Source organism: Rhizophagus irregularis, chromosome 26, assembly GCF_026210795.1.
Source record: "Rhizophagus irregularis chromosome 26, complete sequence".
Lineage (NCBI taxonomy): Eukaryota > Fungi > Glomeromycota > Glomeromycetes > Glomerales > Glomeraceae > Rhizophagus > Rhizophagus irregularis.
The window spans coordinates 2,078,379-2,099,130 of NC_089454.1; the positions used below are offsets into that span (position 1 = coordinate 2,078,379).

At 29.4% G+C, this 20,752-nt stretch overlaps 9 protein-coding genes across 9 annotated transcripts; 6 read left to right on the forward strand and 3 right to left on the reverse strand.

Annotated features, from left to right (window-relative positions):
- Positions 1–1,596: 1,596 nt before the first annotated feature.
- Positions 1,597–2,353, reverse strand: OCT59_017648 (uncharacterized protein; the record flags this gene model as incomplete). The annotated part of the gene is made up of 1 exon (XM_025324697.2): positions 1,597–2,353. One exon carries the CDS (start codon positions 2,351–2,353, stop codon positions 1,811–1,813), a length of 543 nt encoding a protein of 180 aa, XP_025184772.2. The 3' UTR covers positions 1,597–1,810.
- A 108-nt stretch (positions 2,354–2,461) lies between these two features.
- On the forward strand, positions 2,462–3,579 carry OCT59_017649 (uncharacterized protein; the record flags this gene model as incomplete). The annotated part of the gene is made up of 5 exons (XM_066137628.1): positions 2,462–2,513; positions 2,597–2,706; positions 3,043–3,184; positions 3,264–3,440; positions 3,509–3,579. The coding sequence occupies 5 exons, from the start codon at positions 2,462–2,464 to the stop codon at positions 3,577–3,579; spliced, it is 552 nt and encodes a 183-aa protein (XP_066004186.1).
- Positions 3,580–3,606: 27 nt separating this feature from the next.
- On the forward strand, positions 3,607–4,058 carry OCT59_017650 (uncharacterized protein; the record flags this gene model as incomplete). Its single annotated transcript, XM_025324698.2, has 3 exons — positions 3,607–3,696; positions 3,775–3,945; positions 4,032–4,058. 3 exons carry the CDS (start codon positions 3,607–3,609, stop codon positions 4,056–4,058), a joined length of 288 nt encoding a protein of 95 aa, XP_025184773.2.
- Positions 4,059–4,088: 30 nt separating this feature from the next.
- On the forward strand, positions 4,089–4,863 carry OCT59_017651 (uncharacterized protein; the record flags this gene model as incomplete). The annotated part of the gene is made up of 2 exons (XM_025324699.2): positions 4,089–4,391; positions 4,463–4,863. 2 exons carry the CDS (start codon positions 4,089–4,091, stop codon positions 4,736–4,738), a joined length of 579 nt encoding a protein of 192 aa, XP_025184774.1. The 3' UTR covers positions 4,739–4,863.
- A 391-nt stretch (positions 4,864–5,254) lies between these two features.
- OCT59_017652 (uncharacterized protein) lies at positions 5,255–5,755 on the forward strand (the record flags this gene model as incomplete). The annotated part of the gene is made up of 4 exons (XM_066137629.1): positions 5,255–5,331; positions 5,377–5,465; positions 5,536–5,610; positions 5,697–5,755. 4 exons carry the CDS (start codon positions 5,255–5,257, stop codon positions 5,753–5,755), a joined length of 300 nt encoding a protein of 99 aa, XP_066004187.1.
- A 3,561-nt stretch (positions 5,756–9,316) lies between these two features.
- Positions 9,317–10,424, reverse strand: OCT59_017653 (uncharacterized protein; the record flags this gene model as incomplete). The annotated part of the gene is made up of 5 exons (XM_066137630.1): positions 9,317–9,350; positions 9,448–9,588; positions 9,821–9,865; positions 10,153–10,196; positions 10,308–10,424. The coding sequence occupies 5 exons, from the start codon at positions 10,422–10,424 to the stop codon at positions 9,317–9,319; spliced, it is 381 nt and encodes a 126-aa protein (XP_066004188.1).
- Positions 10,425–14,779: 4,355 nt separating this feature from the next.
- Positions 14,780–16,243, reverse strand: OCT59_017654 (uncharacterized protein; the record flags this gene model as incomplete). Its single annotated transcript, XM_025314596.2, has 3 exons — positions 14,780–14,931; positions 15,062–15,443; positions 15,524–16,243. 3 exons carry the CDS (start codon positions 16,241–16,243, stop codon positions 14,780–14,782), a joined length of 1,254 nt encoding a protein of 417 aa, XP_025184777.2.
- A 1,091-nt stretch (positions 16,244–17,334) lies between these two features.
- OCT59_017655 (uncharacterized protein) lies at positions 17,335–17,730 on the forward strand (the record flags this gene model as incomplete). Its single annotated transcript, XM_066137631.1, has 1 exon — positions 17,335–17,730. The coding sequence occupies one exon, from the start codon at positions 17,335–17,337 to the stop codon at positions 17,728–17,730; it is 396 nt and encodes a 131-aa protein (XP_066004189.1).
- A 2,791-nt stretch (positions 17,731–20,521) lies between these two features.
- OCT59_017656 (uncharacterized protein) lies at positions 20,522–20,752 on the forward strand (the record flags this gene model as incomplete). Its single annotated transcript, XM_066137632.1, has 1 exon — positions 20,522–20,752. The coding sequence occupies one exon, from the start codon at positions 20,522–20,524 to the stop codon at positions 20,750–20,752; it is 231 nt and encodes a 76-aa protein (XP_066004190.1).

A 20,752-nucleotide genomic window follows, 5' to 3' on the forward strand; every position in this document is an offset into this window, starting at 1 on the left:
GTGATCTTTGGACTTCTCGTAGCAAACAAGGATTTCTTAGTGTCACATGCCATTTCATAACACCTAACTTTGAAATGAAAGAAATTACACTAGCAATTAGGTATATGCCATATCCACATACTGGAAAGGCTATCCAACAAGTATTGGAAGAAATTATTTCTGAATGGAAATTGCAAACAAAAGTCTTTTTTTGCACTACGGACAACGCCTCAAATATGAAGAATTGTTTAAACCGGATTTCTTGATTATAACGATTGTCCTGTACTGCACATACCATCCAATTAGTTGTTGAAAAAGGGTTGCTTGCGGCTGAAATTCTCATTGCACGTGCTAAAAGATTAATCAATTTCTTTACATCTCCAAAGCAGAATGAACGCCTTATTGATGCACAAAAAAATTCTGATGAGAATCTAGAAAAGAGTGATTTGCATTCGGTATTTTATAAAGCAATAACAGATGTTGAGACACGTTGGTCAAGTACATATATAGCCTGGGAAAGGTTAATCATTTTACAACCATATATTGATATTGTAATTTCATCATTAAATGCAAGTAAGGACCGAGATGCAAAAGAGGATGCAAAAAGATTAAAAATAGTTAATCTTACTAATGAAGAATGGGATGTTATAAGAGATTTACTTGAAATTTTAGGACCATTTGCTAAATTAACAGAAAAATTAGAAGGTACTAAATATGCAACGATTAGTTATATACATCCGGGTATTACTAAACTTAAAAATAGATTTCGACCAACAACTTAGCAAGTTGATATTAATTTAGATTTAGATACGAATGATAATGCATTTGAAGAACATCAATTTGAGGAAGATGATGAAGATGATGAACCTGGAGCTAGACGAAAAATCAAAATTAATACACTGGTAAATACCTCTGGCCTTGTTAATAATATTAAAGTAAATCTTTATAAAGCTCTTGAAAAATATTATGAAGTAATTGAAAAAGAAGCTTTGGTTGCGACATTACTAGCTAGATTCATAACAAAAAAAAATGACATTTGCAAATAATGATCAAAGAGAATTAGCAAAAACTAGTCTTCAAAAAGTTTATAAATCAATGAAAAGTAATCAACAAGAATTACGTGAACCACAACCAAAACAATCACTAAAAAGATCAAAATCCCGAATTTATAAAAAAAGTTTATTTTCAGATGATGAGTCTAATGATAATATGGAATTTGAAGAGAATCAAATTGAAAGATACTTAGTCATGGCACAAATTCAAAATGATCAAAATCCGTTAAAGTGGTGGGACGTAAATAAAAATTAATTTCCAACAGTAGCTGAAATAGCACGTAAATATTTGTCTATTCAAGCAACTTCGGAGGTAAGTGAGCGGGTTTTTAGTGACGCTGGATTGATAATGTCTGCAAAAAGAACAAGTATGAAAGAAGATTTATTTGAAGCATTAATTTTTTTAAAGAGAAATGGCGAATTAGTAGGTGGAATGTTCAACAACAACAACACATGCACTTCGATAATTAATGTAGAATAAAATTTTAATATCAGTTGATAAAATTTTAAAATTAAGTGCATATTTTCGTATTTTAATATATTACAATTTAAATTTTAATAAAGTTGCTTATAAATCATTTTAAATTTATTTAACCTATTTTAATTTTAATAAATTTATAAAAATATAAAATCTAAACGACTTCAATATGTGGCACGTGATTCGGCCATATTTTATCCTAGGATAATCCGAATTATTCTAGAATAATTTATCTGGATCACCATTTTCTAATATTTATAGGATATCTGGATTTCAATTTTTCCCAACGGATTATCCTAAATTATTCATAGGATAATCCGGCGAAAAGCTCTAATTTCTTCTGACGTTTAGTCTTGAAAGCGATCACGTGACCCCATTTCTCAAGATGCTGGAGAAGTTTGAGCTGAGCCCAGGTGGAGGGGATATTGTATAAAGTAATTTCCCGAACATTGTCCCTCAGTACTGGATCATATCTGGTCATTACTGATTGTATTTCTTTAATAGGAGCGTGTTGTTTCTTCTTAGCCGACTGAGCCTTGCTATCTGACGCCTTACGTTTGGTCTCATTATTCTTTGACCTATTACCGGGTGGAGATGGGGAGGTATCACAGTTGCTGCCTGCATCTAAATTCCTGGAGGCCATTTCTGCAAACGTGACAGTGTGTCCTTTTCCTTTTAGGGTATAGGGTGCGGCTTTGGCGTTTAATTTTGTGACACTCTTTTTAGAGTTCTTTGTTGAAGATTCTGCAATCACGTCCTCTGATTGGTGTTCAATGTTTTGATCATCATGTTCCACATTTATTAATGATTGGTGTTCGACGTTTTCAAAAATTTCTGTTTCCATCGGCTGTATTAATGTTGATACTGGTATATCATTGGATACTTCTGTTGCTTCGAACTGCGCCACTTGTTTTTGGAAAGTTTCGTCTATGTAATTCTTCATAGAGGTGTCATGCTCAGCGAGAATATCGTTGAGGATAAACAACAAGTAGATAAGTTGTACGGTATTTTTTACTCCAAGTTCTTTAAGTACATGCTTGATTGTGGTCTATAATAAATTGGTCTTTACTGTCGTATTCTTCCATAGGCATCAAACGCATAACAGTTCCATTTATATCGGTTGGTTGCGTAAGACAAACCTTACGAAGGGCAGTACCAAGAGTTTCAAGAAAGCTCTTCCCGTTAATATTACGTTTGGTGACTTTGTCAAGGTCGATAATATTAGTATATTTCTCCTGTCAAACCACTTTTGAGGCTGTATACATTATAAAATAATTTTTATTATTCTGCGAAAAAAATGGTTTTAGTGATTATCAGAAAGAGTTCCCCCATATTATTTTCGTAATTATTATATAGTGTTGTAATTATTTCCAATTATATAAATATGTATTATTATATATTAATTATTTATTTTATGATGATATTTGTTCTATAAAAACTTATTTTTGTAATTTTTATTTTTCAAAAAGGAAATTTTTGAACAATCATAAGTGTTGTAATATTACAACACTTTAACTTTAAAAGTAGTAATAGGTTGCAACCCTTACTATTACAACACAAGGTAGTAATTATCAATTACATACTACATCTTTAGAGACCATTACTAATAATTCCAAGAAAACAGTAAGTGAAGCAGAAAAAATTGCCACAAAGTTGGCATCTCAAACTTTTCAAGGTATATTTAAAAATATTTAAAATATTTTTAACTTACTTCCAATATACTAAATAGTAATAATAACATTTTTACTTAAAAGTTACAAAAAAACAGAAAAAAAATCTTCCTATTGTCGTTATTGATTATGACTCTACAGATAAAATGCAACATAATCTTTTGGATCAAGAGCGCCAAGATCAAGAGCATCAAGATCAAGAGCAAGAACATCGTATTACAAGGGATGTTGGTGATACATCTGTTACACAAACACAAAATGGTATTTCGATCACTATAAATAAAATAATTTTATAACGAACCTAATACTTTTATCTTTTATACTAATAGAGGAAACGTCTTTTTGGCAAATTGTAGAAGGAATAAAAAATTGTTTAGCTCAAAATAAAGAAATATTTTGAGCTATCAACAATGTAAAACATGAGCAAATGATATTTTATAAAGAAACTTGTGAAAGGTTTAATGAAATATCTGAAAAAGTCGATCAATTGATGATTCCAGAAAATTCTTATTGGAAAGTACATTTGACAAATTATTATTTTTTCTAAATTATAACTTTTTTTTTATTTTTTATTTTTTACTACTGAAATTTTTAGAATTTAGCGTCAAAAACTTGTAAAACTCAGCTTTCCATTCTTGGTATTTATCCAGAAGCATCAGCATTCCAAAAGGCTTTTGAGACTATACTTGAGCAAGAAAAACCTGGCTATATCGAAAAACATGGACCCCAATGGATACATATTTATTCAGGGAGAATTGAACCTTTGGTAATTAAATATATTTTAAATTATTTTTAACTTTTTTATAATTATTTTATTTTTTGTATTACATATTAATTTTCTTTTTATTTAAGTGTCGTGATATAATTAAATCTCGCTGATGTGATAAAGCTAAAGACATTCATGCTGCCATGTTTGATATCTTTGGAGAAAACTTGTTAACCCGAATAAATACCAATGCAACAGCTAAAAGTATTCGTGAATTTAAGCAATCAACTAAAACTAAAAAGGCCTTTAAATGTTTATTTGAAGTTGATGATGATAGATCTCTTCCATACATTCGGGCAATAAGAAACAAAGCATGGGGCAAAAAGAAGACTACTGAAAAAGATATAGCCTTTATTTTGGCTGTAACCGAAGTTGTATTAAATCCAAAACATCCAAAAATATCAATTAGAGACACTGCTTTACGAAAAAGATATAATGCTTACTTGGTAGGTAATTAATTTTATAATTTTATATTATTTACAGTATTTTTTGCTAATAACGTTTTAATATTTTTTAGGATTGTCTTACTAATTTAAAAGAAGTATCTATGAATACTACTAAATCCATTAGAATTGAAGAACTTGGTGGTAAAGAATCAGATAATACTGATATCGAACCTGAAACTGAAGATGGAAGTGATGCAAGTAGCGATCATGAAGACTTAGTGGGTAATAATTGTGAAAATCTAGCAAATAACGATCATGAAGGTTTTTCTGGTAATAATTATGAAGACTTTGCGGATAATGATCATATGGATAATGATGATATTTCTGCGCAACAAGAATTAATTTAGTAAATTATGATTTATTGTAAACTGCGAAAAAAAATTAGTAGGATTTTTATTTATAAACTGCGAAAAATATTGATATTAGCAATATATAATAATTATACAAAATATGAAATTTTACTATTGTATCCAAAAAAATTCTATTATTAATGTATCTTAAGAGATTCTATTGTTATTATACCCTGAAGGATTCTATCATTATATCTTATAGGATTCCTTAATGGTAAATTTAAGATCTTAAAGGATTTCATAAAAATTGTTCAACAAGGAACCCCCGGAAGTGGGGAAGGTTCCTTAAAGATCTGCCTTATGATATGAAAATTTAGGATTCTTTAAGGATTTTAAACCTAATGAACTTACTGATACACTGTCGATAATATTTTTATCATAAATATTAACAACAATCGGATTGTTGAGAATCTGAAAGATGAGATTAAAAATGTCTGGCAAGACTTATATTAAAGAAACTTCAATCTATATAAAGTTACTTTTTATCAACGTAACGAAGATGTAGTCGCTTCTATGAATGACATTGAAAAAGGTCAAGGAGAATTTATGGAATCAAGTTTTGTAAATGCTCAAGAGGAATCAACTGATTCGTAAATAGAAATTTTTTATTACTTTTTCACTTTATATATGTACAGACTCAGAAAAAAACCTCCTTATCCTCAAGATGGTGAAAAAAGCCCTATTCACATCCTCATATACCACTCTGGTACTGACCCTCCAGAAGGTTTGTGTAATAGAGTGCCTTAACTTGTAAATAAAAAAAACCTATTCTCACTTTTTGCTTCGATATTCAGTAGGCCAGGTTCTACAAAGAAATGTGAATGCTCAACGTAATTTTGGACAAGTGCAAACGCTTATTACACCTGATGGTACAAGAACTGAGTTTAATTGTATATAAAAAGTTTGACCAAATAGATTCATATTCTATATCTCATTTACCATTCTATTCTGATAGAGGATCAAGCTCTCTTACCAAAGATTAATTACGAGCCACCTTCAAAGAAATGGCTTTGAATTTGTTTCATTATTTTTTCATTTTTTATCGTACCGATATTTTTTGCTTTGTAGGAAACATGTATGTTGGTATCGCAACTATTTTTGTTGTAACTTGTATGGCAGTATATTTGCATAAAAGAGAATACTCAGAGACAAATTGTAATATTGTATGACGGGTTTAAACATAATAAAAGACATATTCATTATTGTTTAAATTACATCTTGCAAAAAAACTCTAGATTCTTGTTGCGTTTCTGGATTATGTTAAGAAAAATACTTCTTGCTTTCATTATATGCCCTGATAGATGGATTTATTGTGCTAGCTCTTACCGATATTATAACAGTATTAATATGTATTTCTTAAATCGTTATGTATGTAGAATTTCTCAGGAATTTTCCGTTATTTTATTATGATGAATAAGTATGATAAAAATTAAATAACCGCAGTAAATACATTATATGCAGTAAGACGTCACATATGTTTATTTTTAGAGGCAGAGTCACTATTAATAGTTCATCATGATTTTTTTTCCTGAAAGTTCTGGCATAATACACGCATATACGAATCTTTGAATTAACGTTAATGATTTGCACGGATTAATTCCCCTTGTTGATCCAGGACATGATCTCAGTGTCTATTAGGAGTATCCGTTGATCTGATTTTCGTGATGAATCATAATAACGTAATTTTCCCCAAAGATTTATTCCAAAAAATCGATCCTTAAATGCACTACAAACCTTATAAAAAGATGAGGCTTTATTTAGTGAATCCTTTTATCCGCTTTGTGCAAGTAAAGAAAAAGAAATCAAACAGAATACAAGCTTACCATTATTTCATCATCGATCATTAATCAATTTATTTCCTAAAGAATAAGAGAAAGGTATGTTGGATTTGATTCTAGGAAAACGTCATCACGGTGCTCATTGATTTTTCCAACTCTACAGAATGTCCATGAAATTTTCGGTCATATCGCTCTTCTTGTTATATATCGGCATTTTGATATTTGCCGAGAAAATCTTTGGCCATCATCACGCGTACAATAGACACAGTGAAATTACTCACATGAATCTCGTTATATGCAACGGTACAGCAAAAGTCTGGCGCAGTGCATCAAAAAATTTATCTTATATAAGCATCTTCACGTGCCGAATTCTTGAACCTTTGCACAGTATCGCACTGCAGAAAAAATTAAGCAATAAATTTCTTGTATATGAGGCGGAATGGAATGTTGTGAAAATGAATCATGGTAAGTGTAAATTGTTATTGTATTATTTTTTTTTTACCTCAGTTGCTAATACTTCCGTAATTATACTATAGATTCGAAATTTCTTAATTTCAAAAAAGTTCTCTTTCAAGGAATGTTTTATATAGTCTGTGTGTTTGGAAGAGATAGACAAAATCTCTGTAAATATGGGTGGGATAATTTATTTTGGAAATCTAGTATAGTAAAAGGCTGTGGGGTAAGAATCAAGTAATTAGTAATAGAAGTATAAACAAATTAGTTATAGATACTTTTCTTAAAAAAATGTAAGAGAGTAAAGATGATCGCATTAAATGGCGTACTCCCTTCCTCTTTGATAGCATCATTATTTCATCTGCTTCTTTAAAATTTTATGATAAAAAATCAATAATAAAGTTTCATCCACTTCAGCGCATTTGTATAAATTTTTTTTTCTTTGCAAAAAATCGAGGTTACCCGAAACCTTCTCCAGATAACATAAGGTCACAATATAAGAGACGTTTTGTCACAAAAGTCATTTCAAAGACAACACCGAAGGCAGACGTATCCCCTCGGGTTTTACAGGCTGAAGAAACGCTGGATATAGGAACCAGAACTTTATGCATCTTTTGAAAGCTACTATGCAGTTATTTCGAAGACAGTACCAGAGGCAGACGTATCTCCTCGGGTTTTACAGGCTGAAGAAACGCCAGGTTTATGTGCAAAGGATTTGAAAAATATCAGGTTACACATTGGTGAACAAAAATGATATTTAAAACCTTTACTGACACGTTAGTTACGTCTTCGTGACTTTATCATAATTATCATGGTTTGTATCAATATAATCAAGTAGTTCACAGAATTTTTTAATTGTGGCTCGATATTAATATAATATATTTATACTGTTTATAATCTGCAGGCTTATGAAAATTATGTTACTTTGCTAAAAGGAATGTTGTCAACCTCTGATAATTTCAGTGCTATTAAATTTTTCAAAATAGCCTATTTTACGGCCTCCCAAAGAAAAAGGGCAGAGGAAACTTTGTTCGAAACATTAAAAATCGTTGAAATGGAAGATTGCGAGTATTCTGCAACAGCCCTGTAAAAAATCTGATCCGTGTTTTATCTTTCCATGTTTTTTCCGTGAATGTATCATTTTCATGGAATTAATAGCCTTAAATCATGGAAATTTTCATCTTGCTAACACGGATATCCATGAATGGTAAGGAATGATGGGACTCCTGGCAGATAGAAGTATTTAGGTATTATTCCTCATGATGAGTATTATTATTATATTAATGGAGAACTAATAAAATTTAATCAGAAATCTGATTATTTTAACATATTATATAATCATACCCTTTATTCTGCTAGAACTTGGATAGAAGAGAAACGAAATCAATTAGCATACCGATTACAATGGATAACTTTTGAATGTGCTAGAATATTATTAGAACAAAAAGGTTACATTTCACATACCTGAAATTCTGAAATAATTTCAGAGGGATTGATAATTATAATTTTGCATTTGCTCTCACCATGTCCTATTTGTGATGGAAAACAGGGAATTATGGATTACATGGCTCATGGTACATCAGCTCCCTTATGAGTTATGATCCTGAATTAGCGAAGTTGTATTCCAAAGATAAGTTGGAATATTGTCTTACCTGCAACACTTTAAGCAATAAACTCGAGTTCGCAATTGTATAGACCGGTCATGTGGATCCGATCACCTGAAATGCGCAGGATATTGGTAAAATCCGTTCAAATTATCAGATTAGAGATTTTTTGCGATCAAGAGGATAGGGCTGTGCGACATCAATTTTTTTTTGTTATCAGGACTAATACCTAGTTTCAATTCGTTAATCACAAGTGCAAACAAATGAAACGGACTATTAGGTTAGGGTGATGGTATAATGAACATAGCGAGTATCAGGAGTGGATAGAATAGGCGCAATAAGACTTTATCATGTATCATATATTAGAAGCTGTATCACGGTCTAAGATCCGATATGTACTTTTTATTTACAAACAAAGGTGCATTAAACACAATATATTTACATGATAATATTCCGTATAGTATGGTTGTGGGGATTGAGAGATCGTATTTGCATCCCAATAAATGCGTAGTATAATTAATATTCGGGAAAATTATTGCTGAGATTGTTGTGCGACGTAAGAAAAAATTAACCGTAACATCTTGAAGACGCGTAATATTCTTGAACTTTCCCGCAGATACCCATGTAATAATAAAAAAAGACCCCTTTGTTGATCCAAGGGGCATGATCCTATATGGTTAGCGACCAAGGCTTTTATTATGTCTTTGAGCGAATCTGTTGACCTGATTTTCCGTATGCAATCATAATTCCATTCCAAATTCGATTTTTAGATTGCTACAAATCATATAAAAAGAAGGCAAAACAATTAGTGAACTCTTTTATTTGCCTTGCGCAAAAATCAAGTGAACTAATAAAATCTAATCAAACTTACTGATATTTACTAGCTTCTTGAAACATGTTAACGCCGATCTTAACCGATTTTCCTGCCTCTATAGATGTTCCAAAACAAACCGGACATATTGCTCTTCTTGTTATATATTGGCATTTTGATCTTTGCCGAGAAAATCTTTGACTATCATCATGCGTTTAAAAGGCGCAGTGAAATAATTAGCAGTATCACGAAAATATTATATAATCTAATCGACCATGTGCCTCATCAGCGCAGTAAAACTGAATTCCAGCATCAACAAAATTTGGTAGTGGATGCCGAATTCTTGATGTTTTGCGCAGTATCGAACTTTACGATAAAATTGTGAGGGCATGGAATATTATTAAAACGGTAAATGTAAATCGGAAGCCCTCACCTTGTTTTATTTTTTTTTATCTCATTGCTAATCTCAAGAATTCTCCTATAGATTCGAAATCATTTCATCTCGGGAAAATTCTCTTGTGGGAAATAATCTATTACATAGTTTGTGTGAGTGGGAGTGATATAGATAGACGAAAATTCTGTATAGTGGTGTAAATTATTTCAAAAATCTAGTGTGAGAATCTTGTAGTTAGCAATAGCGATAGAAATAAAACAATTATTATTCGAGAGCAAAGAAATAACTTGATGCCCGTTAATTGTTTGATTCTGTAATTTTAATTTGTTTTGTATCAATAAAACTGAGCGACTTCACATATAAATGCATACCTTAAATCAACGTTATAATCTGCGAATCTTACATTATTTGGATTCTTGGCGAATTTAATGTCAAGAAACCCTCACCCCTGCTTGGGGAGTGGTTAGGGACTTAACCCAGTCTTTCAATTCAACATCATAACACAAGTTCTGATGGAAGCATAGACCATAGCACATGGTATTGCCATCTTTATGTAATGCAAAGATGGTGCATCACCGGTTAGGGACTTAACCCAGTCTTTCAATTCAACATCATAACAAGTTCTGATGGAAGCATAGACCATAGCGACAATGCAAGTTTCTTGACTTCACTGATCAACATAAAAAATTTTTGCACGTTCGTTAACTGATTCGAGGTTACACCAGGTAATAAATGACCTTATGAAAAGTGAAATGACGTAATGATTGGATAATTTCGCGGTCGCCTTATGATTTTATGATTTTACTATGAAAAGTGAAATGACGTAATGATTGGAAATCTGATTAGTTGTAAAAAGGCGTAATCGATCAGAGATCATGTGATTTCGCAAAATTTGAATCACTTTTAGGTTGCACAAAGGTTAACGTCTTATTGGAGAGGATAAAAGTTTTTTTTTTTTCAAGTGAGAAGGGAAAAACAACAATTAAGGATGAAGACAGAATCAACAAGAATAAAAAAAGCGTAGTGACGACGCTAGGACAAAGAGATAATTCCGATAGCGAATAAACAAATTTGTCCTTTAGATTTTTACAAATTTGAGAAGAAATTTTTGGGCTAACTTTTGGATCCGACCGAAGGCTATTCGGACAAAGAATATTTTTGGACGATATCTGGGGTGTTTCCATCAAATAGTGTAGTTTTTAGAGTTTTTTCTTGATGTTTTAATTTTATTATTTTATTATTTTTATAATTTTTGTTTTATTATTGTATTAGTATTTTTTTTTTCTCTTTTTAAATTAATAGAAGTCTGGTCTCATAGAAAATATTAAAATTAGGTTAGTAGCATAGTTAAACAATATTTTAGATCATACACAATTTAGTTAGATCTATAGATCTTTGTTCGAATACTTTAGTTATAGAGGGTAAATTAGTTTTAATTTGCTTTCTAAGTGTTTTAATGTTTATGTAATCCTTTTTTCGCATAGCGATTCATAAATAAATAAACGCGTTACTAATTTTTTTTTTAAAAAAAAAAATTTGTCTGCGCCTGAACTATTCCGTATTCATATTGTAGTTGATATGTTGATAACTAATATTTTAAATTATTTTTTAGTTTCCGGTAATTGAAGTTTTACTAATATTAATAAGTAATAGATAATTAACTTATTAAGTTAATAAATTGTAAAATTTTTAAAATCAATATCACTCTTCTTTTTACAACCGAGTTTCTCTTGGCATTGATGGGCGTCCCGACGTCCCGTATATTATGAAATCAGCTGTAACCTCTACCGAGTTTTACCGAAATGCCAGTATCCCGTAACCAATTTGATAATAAATTACTTCATATGTAAATAATAGTAACTGATTTGCTGAGTTACTATTCAACCATTATAATCCTAAAAGTTTCTTAAGTGGCATCCATTTCTTTTTTCATAACGGTTAATGATAATATTGGATCAACTTTTTTTTTGCAAAAAAAGTATATGTATAGTAGTTTATATATAGTTTTTTTTTTTAGTTTAACATTGCCATTTATACATATTTTTAAAAAAAATCAAATCAATTCCAGAAATTTTCAGCAATTAAAATAGATTTATCCAAGTTTTATTTTTATGATATCGATACTAAATGTAAATTTTGAATCAAAAATTCAATTTTGGTTATTACATTCGTTAAACCTTACTAATTAATTATTTGCTTATCATTCAGTAATAATATAGGTAAATTTTTTATTACATATGTCAATTTGTTCATATAGATCAAACAACTTTATAATACATTTATAGACAAATTCAGAAGCAATCTATTATTAATCATAATGATGTCCAAATCTCCGATTATAAGAGTTAAAAATATCTTAAAGTAAAATCTCTAAGCTTTATTACACGTGACATTATGCTTAAACTTTCAAAACTATTATTCTTTCACGCTACACTTCCCTTACTTCCCTTGGTAGTTATTTTGAATATTCGGGTAATGCAAAGGCTTAATCATAATCACATTAATAATTAAACTCAGTATCTATAAAACTATATGGACAACAATGTAAATCATAGAATTTTTTAACTATAATATTATGTAATTTAAATTCATTTACTTCGTCTTTTAAAGGAAATAATTCATAATCACCATCATAAGAATTAATAGCCAAATATTTAACCCTTTCCTTCTTCATAATATATTCTTTTATATAAAATAAAAGACTTTCAATTATATAATTCGGCCCATATATAATTAATAATTTCTTAATAAAAATATTTTGTGAATTTTTAAAAAATATTTCCAGATCACTTAAATTATTATTAAATGAAAGAGATAAACTTAAATATTCTAATTTAGGAGGAAGAACCTGTCCTAAATTTTGTAATATAAAACTTAAATCAGTACCATTATAGGGAAAATTTGATCCAATAGTAAGATAATTAATATTATATTGATTGTTTTCAATGAATAAGCAAATAATTCCATAATTAATTTAAGTAATTGTCGTTTTAGTTTAAGATATCCGTCACACGAATTACTGTGTCCAAATCCAAAATTTTCTAAATAATCACCAAATTTCTCCAATAATAATTGTAATGACTCAACACATCCATAAATAAAGATCTCAATTTAAAAGTTTTATCAACCTTAATAATTTGTTGAACAAAATCAGAATTTAAAGAACAACAATAAATAATATGAATAGATTCTAAGATCAAAAACCTCTTGTAAAATACTAATTATATTCTTAAAATCAACGTAATAAAATACAATTATATTTAAAGTATTTGAACAATTAGAATTTTTTAATGATAAAAATGGATTATATAAACTAGTATTATATTTATTATATTCAAATGAAATTTTTTTGAGATTATGTTGTGAAATAATTATTTGTATTAAACATTTTTCAATTAATGAATCGGTACGAAAAATATGACATAAAGGATAAGGTTTGGATTTTGTAAAATCAAGTCTATAATAACTATAACCACTCGCAGACAGTACAACTTCAAAAGAATATAAATTTCCTTCATTTTCAATAAACATTTCAAGTAATGACCTATAAATTAAGTTTACTAGCTTCTCTTGGTTTTTACCCACTACAGTATCAACCCACGTTTGAATAGAACTTAAAATTTTACCTATATCTAAGTATTTAATAAAACTATGATAATTGAATTGAATAATGTATTTGAAGTTAATAAATTATTATTAACTCCATATTTCATATAATTTTATTTTGACATCTTCATTTAATTTACTAAGTAAATTTCAATAAAGTGATGATTTTCGAGATATTCCCTTGAAAGTGGATCTCCCTTTGGAAATGGATCGGATCTTCCCATAATAATGGAATCGCTAAACGACACCATAATCTATTAATTAAAATGCATGAATACAATGTTGAAAAATCTTTTCTAAAATACTGTATAATTTCTTCTGTTAATTCAGGTAATCTCCCGAAAATATTTTTGAGCATGCCATGTTAGTAAAGGAAAAAGGAAGGTTCGTTTCAAAAATGAAATATCATTAATTTTCAGTATTCCATAAAAAGAAAACAAAAATACATGTAAATCATTCCTTTTCTGTTAATTCCGTGCCTAACCTTACAAGATGGGCTGGGTTTACAACATATGAAACCAACTTTGTTATGGCGTGGGTCTTCATTCACGTGACAGATTTAATATTTTTGATTGGCCAGATTGGCCACATGATCATGTCTCCCATGAGTCCCATCACTCCTCTTCATCTTCCCTTTTCTCCCATCACTCCTCTTCATCTATCACCATGTCCTATTTCTTCTTTTTGTTTCCTATCACTTCTCACTACTCTTTTTTACTCCCTTTCATCTTCTATTACTTTCCATTGCTCCATTGTTATTTCATTTTTTTATTAGCATCTTTCTCCTTGATATAAATTGTAATTTACTTATCTTTTTATTTATTGTTATTGTTTCTTTCACTTCATTAAAAATACGGTGATTTTTTCTTTAAAATCATAAATGGGTGGCTTAAATTTTAATATTTGCAAATAAAATTTCATTAGATAAGATTATTTTGAATAAATATGTTTGCAAAAAATTTTTTTTAAAATATCTTTTGTGATAAAATTTTTAGCCGATCAAAAATTAGCTAAATTAAAAAAATCAGCCGACTAATAAATTTACTCTACATCATGTGACATATTTGGAAAAAAAACCCAGGCGACATTTAGCAATTCCCTTAAATTTTTACTATTATAAACCAAAATCTGCCATTTCTCTATACTTAATTTACTCGTTATAAATAGAAAACTTTATTTGTTTATTCATTTTATTTTAAGAAAAAGCTAGATTTAAAGCTTGTTTACAAAAGAGAGATAAACAATTTGCATATAAATTGGTCATTTTTTTTTTACAATAACTTTCACTTAAAAGATCTTTATAAGCATGTCAAGCTCCCCCATGAAAAACTTCATTAGTAAAAAAATAGAATATACTGTATAATGAAAAAAATAGAATGTATAATTATAACATTAATAATTGTTCGCACTATATAAAAATCTAGTATCTATATCAATTACTCCTTCATCATAATATTTCTGTACAATTTCAATATGCTTTTGGGTAAAATGATCACATTTATCAAAACGTGGGTTAAATTCAATTGGTTTTCTACCTCTCCAACCTTCAAAAAAATTTTTTAGATTATTAACTGAAAATCTCCATCTTTCATTAAAGGAAAATTCATCAAAATTTCTTGGTGAATAAATAATTTAATATTTCATCACAAATAATTTCACGTTCATGATTATTACCAGCATCATCTTCAAAATTTATACTAATTTCTAATTCTTTTAATTTATTACAATTTAAGATAATTTCTTTCACACCACCTAAATTTTTCAAATAGGTATTAACACTTAAGCTTTCAATATTTGGACAATTTTTAGCAATTACTTTGAATAATTTTATATTATATATAGCTTCTTCCCCCAAAAAATGATTCCTTGTATCAATTTCTTTAATGTTTTGAGAATTTTCAATTAACCTACAAACTCCATGAGGTGATAAATATTGTGTTTCGAGATATTGAAGTTTTGGAAAAGAAGAAATTAATAAATACTTATTCCATTCTTGAATATCTTGTTCTGATGGATATAGATAAATTCTAAGCTTTAATTTTTCTGCAAGACATTCCTTAAAGTAAATCGTTTTAATGTATCTGCTTTTTTTTCTATTGTTTCACTTAATTGTATACCTCCCATTTCACAACTTACGTAATTATTTAAGTGAAGTGATTGTAAATTTTTTTGATTATCAATAAATTTGATTAATCCTGGAGTATCTCTATCACAATTCAATAATTCCAAATTTTCAATATCTTGACAAATTTGCGACATTCCTAATAATTTATCTGAAATCCAACTTTGATTATCTGTAATATAAAGGGTACGGAGTTGAGAAAAGCAAGTTGATGCTCCAGGATATTGATATAAGGGTAATGTTGTACACCAACGAAAATCTGTAATATTCTTACAATTATTGATAAATAATTTATAATATTCTTGTTCCAATATATTATATTTTTTCTGATAATCATTAGTATAAATAGATTCTTTAATTAATTCAAGCCCCATATCTTTGATAAGAGCTGGTGAAATTTCGGAAGAAAAACTAATATAATTAAATAATGGTTTATTTGAAAAAGGAGTTAAAATTGAAATAACATTATTTTCAATTAATAACTTTTTTGAAGATATTGGTAATAAGTCAATTATTGTATTATAAAATTTAATAAATTGTAAATTCTTCACACGATAAGAAACTTTTTTAAAATTTCGATGATTAAGAAGAAACTCATAAGGTTTTTCCCATAATATTTGTACTCCTATAATACACCAAAATCTATTCACCAAAATACATGAATATAAAGAATTTGGAACATATTTCAATTCAATAAAAATAATCCTAAGACAATCTTCAACGAGATATGACATATTTCAAAATATAAAAATATTAAAAATATTGAAATGTTAGAAAAAAAAAAGATACTATAAGACATAATTCAAGTCTCTATTTATTATTATTGTAAGCCACAGATTTGAGTCACATTTTCTACTCCGAATTTGGTTAATATTTGGCTTATAGCAAGTTTGCATATGCAACCTACTTCTTATTTGACAGATGATTATCTTGATTATCTTATAGATGAATGACATCTTTCGCAACGTTTTTTGATAATAAGTTTTATTTTTAATAGAAAATTTAATTTATTCATAATAAAACTTCAGGTTAATCGGGTCACGCACCTGATCACCTGAAGTGACTCGAACCAAACTTGACCTGAAAAAAATTCTTCGGTTCGGGTTAGCAATAACCCGAACCAAACCGACCTGAGCTCTATAATAATGCATATGACAATACATTGTTAATTAGATCGATTTTATTGTATAGTACAATATTAATCTATATAAAATATCTGAAATTTAACGAATTTTTACAAATTTAGAATAAAGATCGAAAAAGGGAAAATTGCTTTAAAGAAATTCAAATTTTCAACTTTTAGAATGGATTGAATATGATAGATTTGAAAAAATTGCTAGTTGAAAATGTTTCACACTATATGACTGTTACAAACCACGATATACAAAGCATTACTAAAGTGCTTACATTCTTCAGTTAAAATCATATTATTTGTAAGGGCGCTGCCTAATATCATGTTAATATAGGTGCTTCCGGTAAGATATGCTGCGTAATCACGTGATTTGATTTTTTATTGTATAATCTGACGGAGAAACTTATCTATATTGGGTAAAAGTTTTAAATATTTTTTCTGTATAGAAATTCTAAATGTAAAAAAAGTTTATTTATGTAATAAAACATTATTCTATGTAAAATTTTTTCTTGATTTTACTTTAACATAAAACACTCATCGATGAAATGTATTCAATTAAAAAGATCACGTCGATTTATCCTTATGAAATTTTCTATATTTAACCTCGCACAAGGACTTTACGTATTTATTTCGCATTTGGCATCTTACAACTCGTGGAAACTTACATATTTGTTTTCATGCTAAATATCAAAAATGAGTCGCCAGACATTCTTTATTGATCCTAAATTTAATAAAAAACCAATATATAATTCGCCAATCAATAAATATCAGGAGTTTACAAATGCTTATGTATATAGTGTTATGGTAAAAACAAGTAATTTCACTCCAAATCGTGCTGCTGTTTGTCATGAAGCTATAGATGAATGGAATAAAATTAAGAAAAAAAGTATAGATGATATTAATGATATAATTCGGAACCATATGACTACACCTATCAATCTATATGACATACAATCAATGAGATATAAACGTTCTGTGTCTATAGAAAAACCGAACTCTTCACCTTCAAGCATTCACTCAGTAGACCCTCTACCAGAAATTCCTGCTAATTCTTCAGCACAAGCAGAGCAGCAGATACAATTCAAATAGCAGAAAAAAAAATTTATGAATATGAGCAGCTCTACAATATTTCCACTGATGCTCAGATTTGTGATGATATGTATCAAAAAATAGAAAACTTGCGAAATGAAGTTAGATAGAATCATCAAGTTAAAAAAGAAATGCCAAATATGCCCAAAATTGTAAAGAAAAAAAAATTAAGACAACTCAGAAGTTGTCCGTTATGAAACCTGGAAAGCCACCAATTCTTTTCAAACATCCAGATTTACATGAATGTATACATGACCGTGTTGAATTTGGATCAGCTGATGCAAAATGACGAAAAGAGGCTATCAAAGTTCGAACAATAGAAAATCTGCGTAAAATCTTGAAGAAAGATATGAAATTTATATAAATTTGACAAAAATTCTTCAATTTTTGAATAATCTTAAATAATCTTCGTTCAAACTTCAAAGTAAACGATATTGTTAATTTACTTTATAAATAGAATATTATTTTTTGAATAAAATTATGACAATTATGATTCATAACTATATGGACATCGTTAAAAATGGTCTTGATAACTCTCAAGATTGGCGATTCTATTTTGTCCTTTTGAAAAAAATAATTATATGAAATACTGTATGCCTTATTCATGATTGATACTTACTGTTATTTTTAGTAAACGCACCACATTCCTGTTTACTAATACGGTATCCATTTCATTATTAAAAATTTGTTACGCAAAAAATTATTGGTTTCTTTTATAAAATTTGGACAATTTTCATATAATGACTTTTTACTGGGAGAATTCTGCCAAGTTTAAATTTTATTATCGCCTAGAGAGTTTGTAAATAAAATATATCCCAAAGGGCGTTGTCAAAATCATATGTTGTAGTGCACAATCCATAGTTAACTTGATATTCTCTTTGTTGCTACTCGTTTGCCAAAGGAGAAATCGCTTAGGAAAAAATAGCAAAAAAGCAACAAAAAGCAATTTAATAAATGAATGATACATCATTTAATTTAGTCAGCATGATATTATATGTAAATTTTTAATTAATAATGAAATGCGTTACTAATTAAAATATATATATATATCTGGCAAATGTTGAATAGATTTTGTACGCTGGTTGTATGGTGTTTTATTTTATCTTTTTTTTTAGGTCTATTTTCTCTCCGTCTAGGTCTCTTTATTAGGTCTCTTAGGCCCCTTTTCTTTACATCTTCCTTTAGGTATATGGGTTGGGAGTGTAGTTTATGCCCTATAAAAAATTTTATCCGTTATTTCTGTAAAAACTCCGCAAAAATGAGCCTTTCACGGATCCATTCACGGAAAATATAAATAATTCGATAAATTCCGTGATATAAGGTTATTAATTCCGGAATTATGAGCCTTTTATGGAAAAAAGATGGAATATAAAAACGGATTGACTTTTTTTATAGGGATGTAGTTTATGTGGGTTTCTGTGTGGGTTGGGAGTATGGGTTCGTTTCAGTCTTTAGTAAAAAAATAAAAAAAAAATAAATTGAATTAAATAATTAAAATAAATTAAAATAAATAAAAGTATAGCAAATATTGTTTTTTAAAGTTAAAAAAAAGTGTTCAAAAAGTATGATTAATTTTAAGCTTTGGCAGCAGCAGCAGCTGCTGCGGCTATACGATTCGTGTCATGTGATCACATGACTGCGTTTCGATTTCAAGTTTTTTTTAATAATGTTTAGTATATACTGATGTGGTATATATACTGTATTTTAAGCTTGGCTGCGGCTGCGGCTATGGCTGTGCGACTGCAATTTTATCCTTAATACCCATTAGTATAGTAAGTATACCGTATAACAATGTATTGAGCAATGCATATACCAATGGTAGTGTTAATATGATAAACTCCAGTATATGGCGTAGTTTAATGACATGTGACGCTGAAAGATACAGAAAAAAAAATTGAGAATAATTTTGGCGAAATTTGCCAAGAAAATTATTTATTAATACAAGCAAAAAAATAAATACAGATCGGGACTTTACCCGTTATACACCACGATTTTTTCTTATAAATTTTTTTGTCCTAGTTCTTTTACTATCAGGTGCGTCACCAACTTCTGCCCTATTCCCAATCACTTTCATAACTTTTTTTACACCTCGGCACAATTCCTCCCATTTCCAAAATATCCTCGGTAATAGTTGGCTTTTGAGCAATAAATGAGGAAGTATTAGTTCAAGGCTAAATAGAGAAAGGCCATGAGTTTGTACATATGTACGATGGATAAAAAACCACGCTAATTACTGTTGCCAAGAAATTTCTGAGACCTCTCAGTTCCAAAAAAGTGCTAAGAAAAAAAATCCAATCTGTGGTGACGATTAGGGCTCCGATTTCAGTACATTTCGGTAAATAAGGAAACTGATCAAGGCCGTAAAATTGAGTTAGGATGCTGGGTTTATAAATTAGTTTCGAGAGATTTTGGTTAATTACAAGACATTTCGGTAAAAACCGGAGCCCTAGTGACGATTCCATAGAGATTCATCATTGAAAGTATCAGATGTTTTCATTTTTTCTTGTTTGTGATGAACATTATAAATAATCCATCCTGATACTAAATAATCTTATCCGATTTTGATGTTACTTCGGCTAGTAATTATTTTGTATAATAATAAAATAACATATGGTACAGTATACAGTATTAATAAAGGCAAAAGAATAATATTACGTAAAAATATAAGAGGTTAAACCTGGATCCAGTTGAATCAAAGGATGTCAACCATCACCAGTCTCCACCAGTTCGCCGTCCTGATGACCGACACGAAACTTGGTGGCCTACCTTTACGAATAGAAAGTCCACCTTGATGGCAAGTGAAGTCTTCCTACCCTTGACCGGTCGTCTTGATGGCAAACAAGTCTGCGTTGAGGAGCTCACCTTCTTGATGACCGACATGAAGTCTCCTCTTCGCACTTCCAGCATCATCCACCGTCCTGATGACCGCCATGGATGTGTGGGTAAAGCAAAACAACATAGAATCTCTGTGACATATCGTATATCATCTGTGAAAATCATGAAAGCATTAAAAATAAATTGA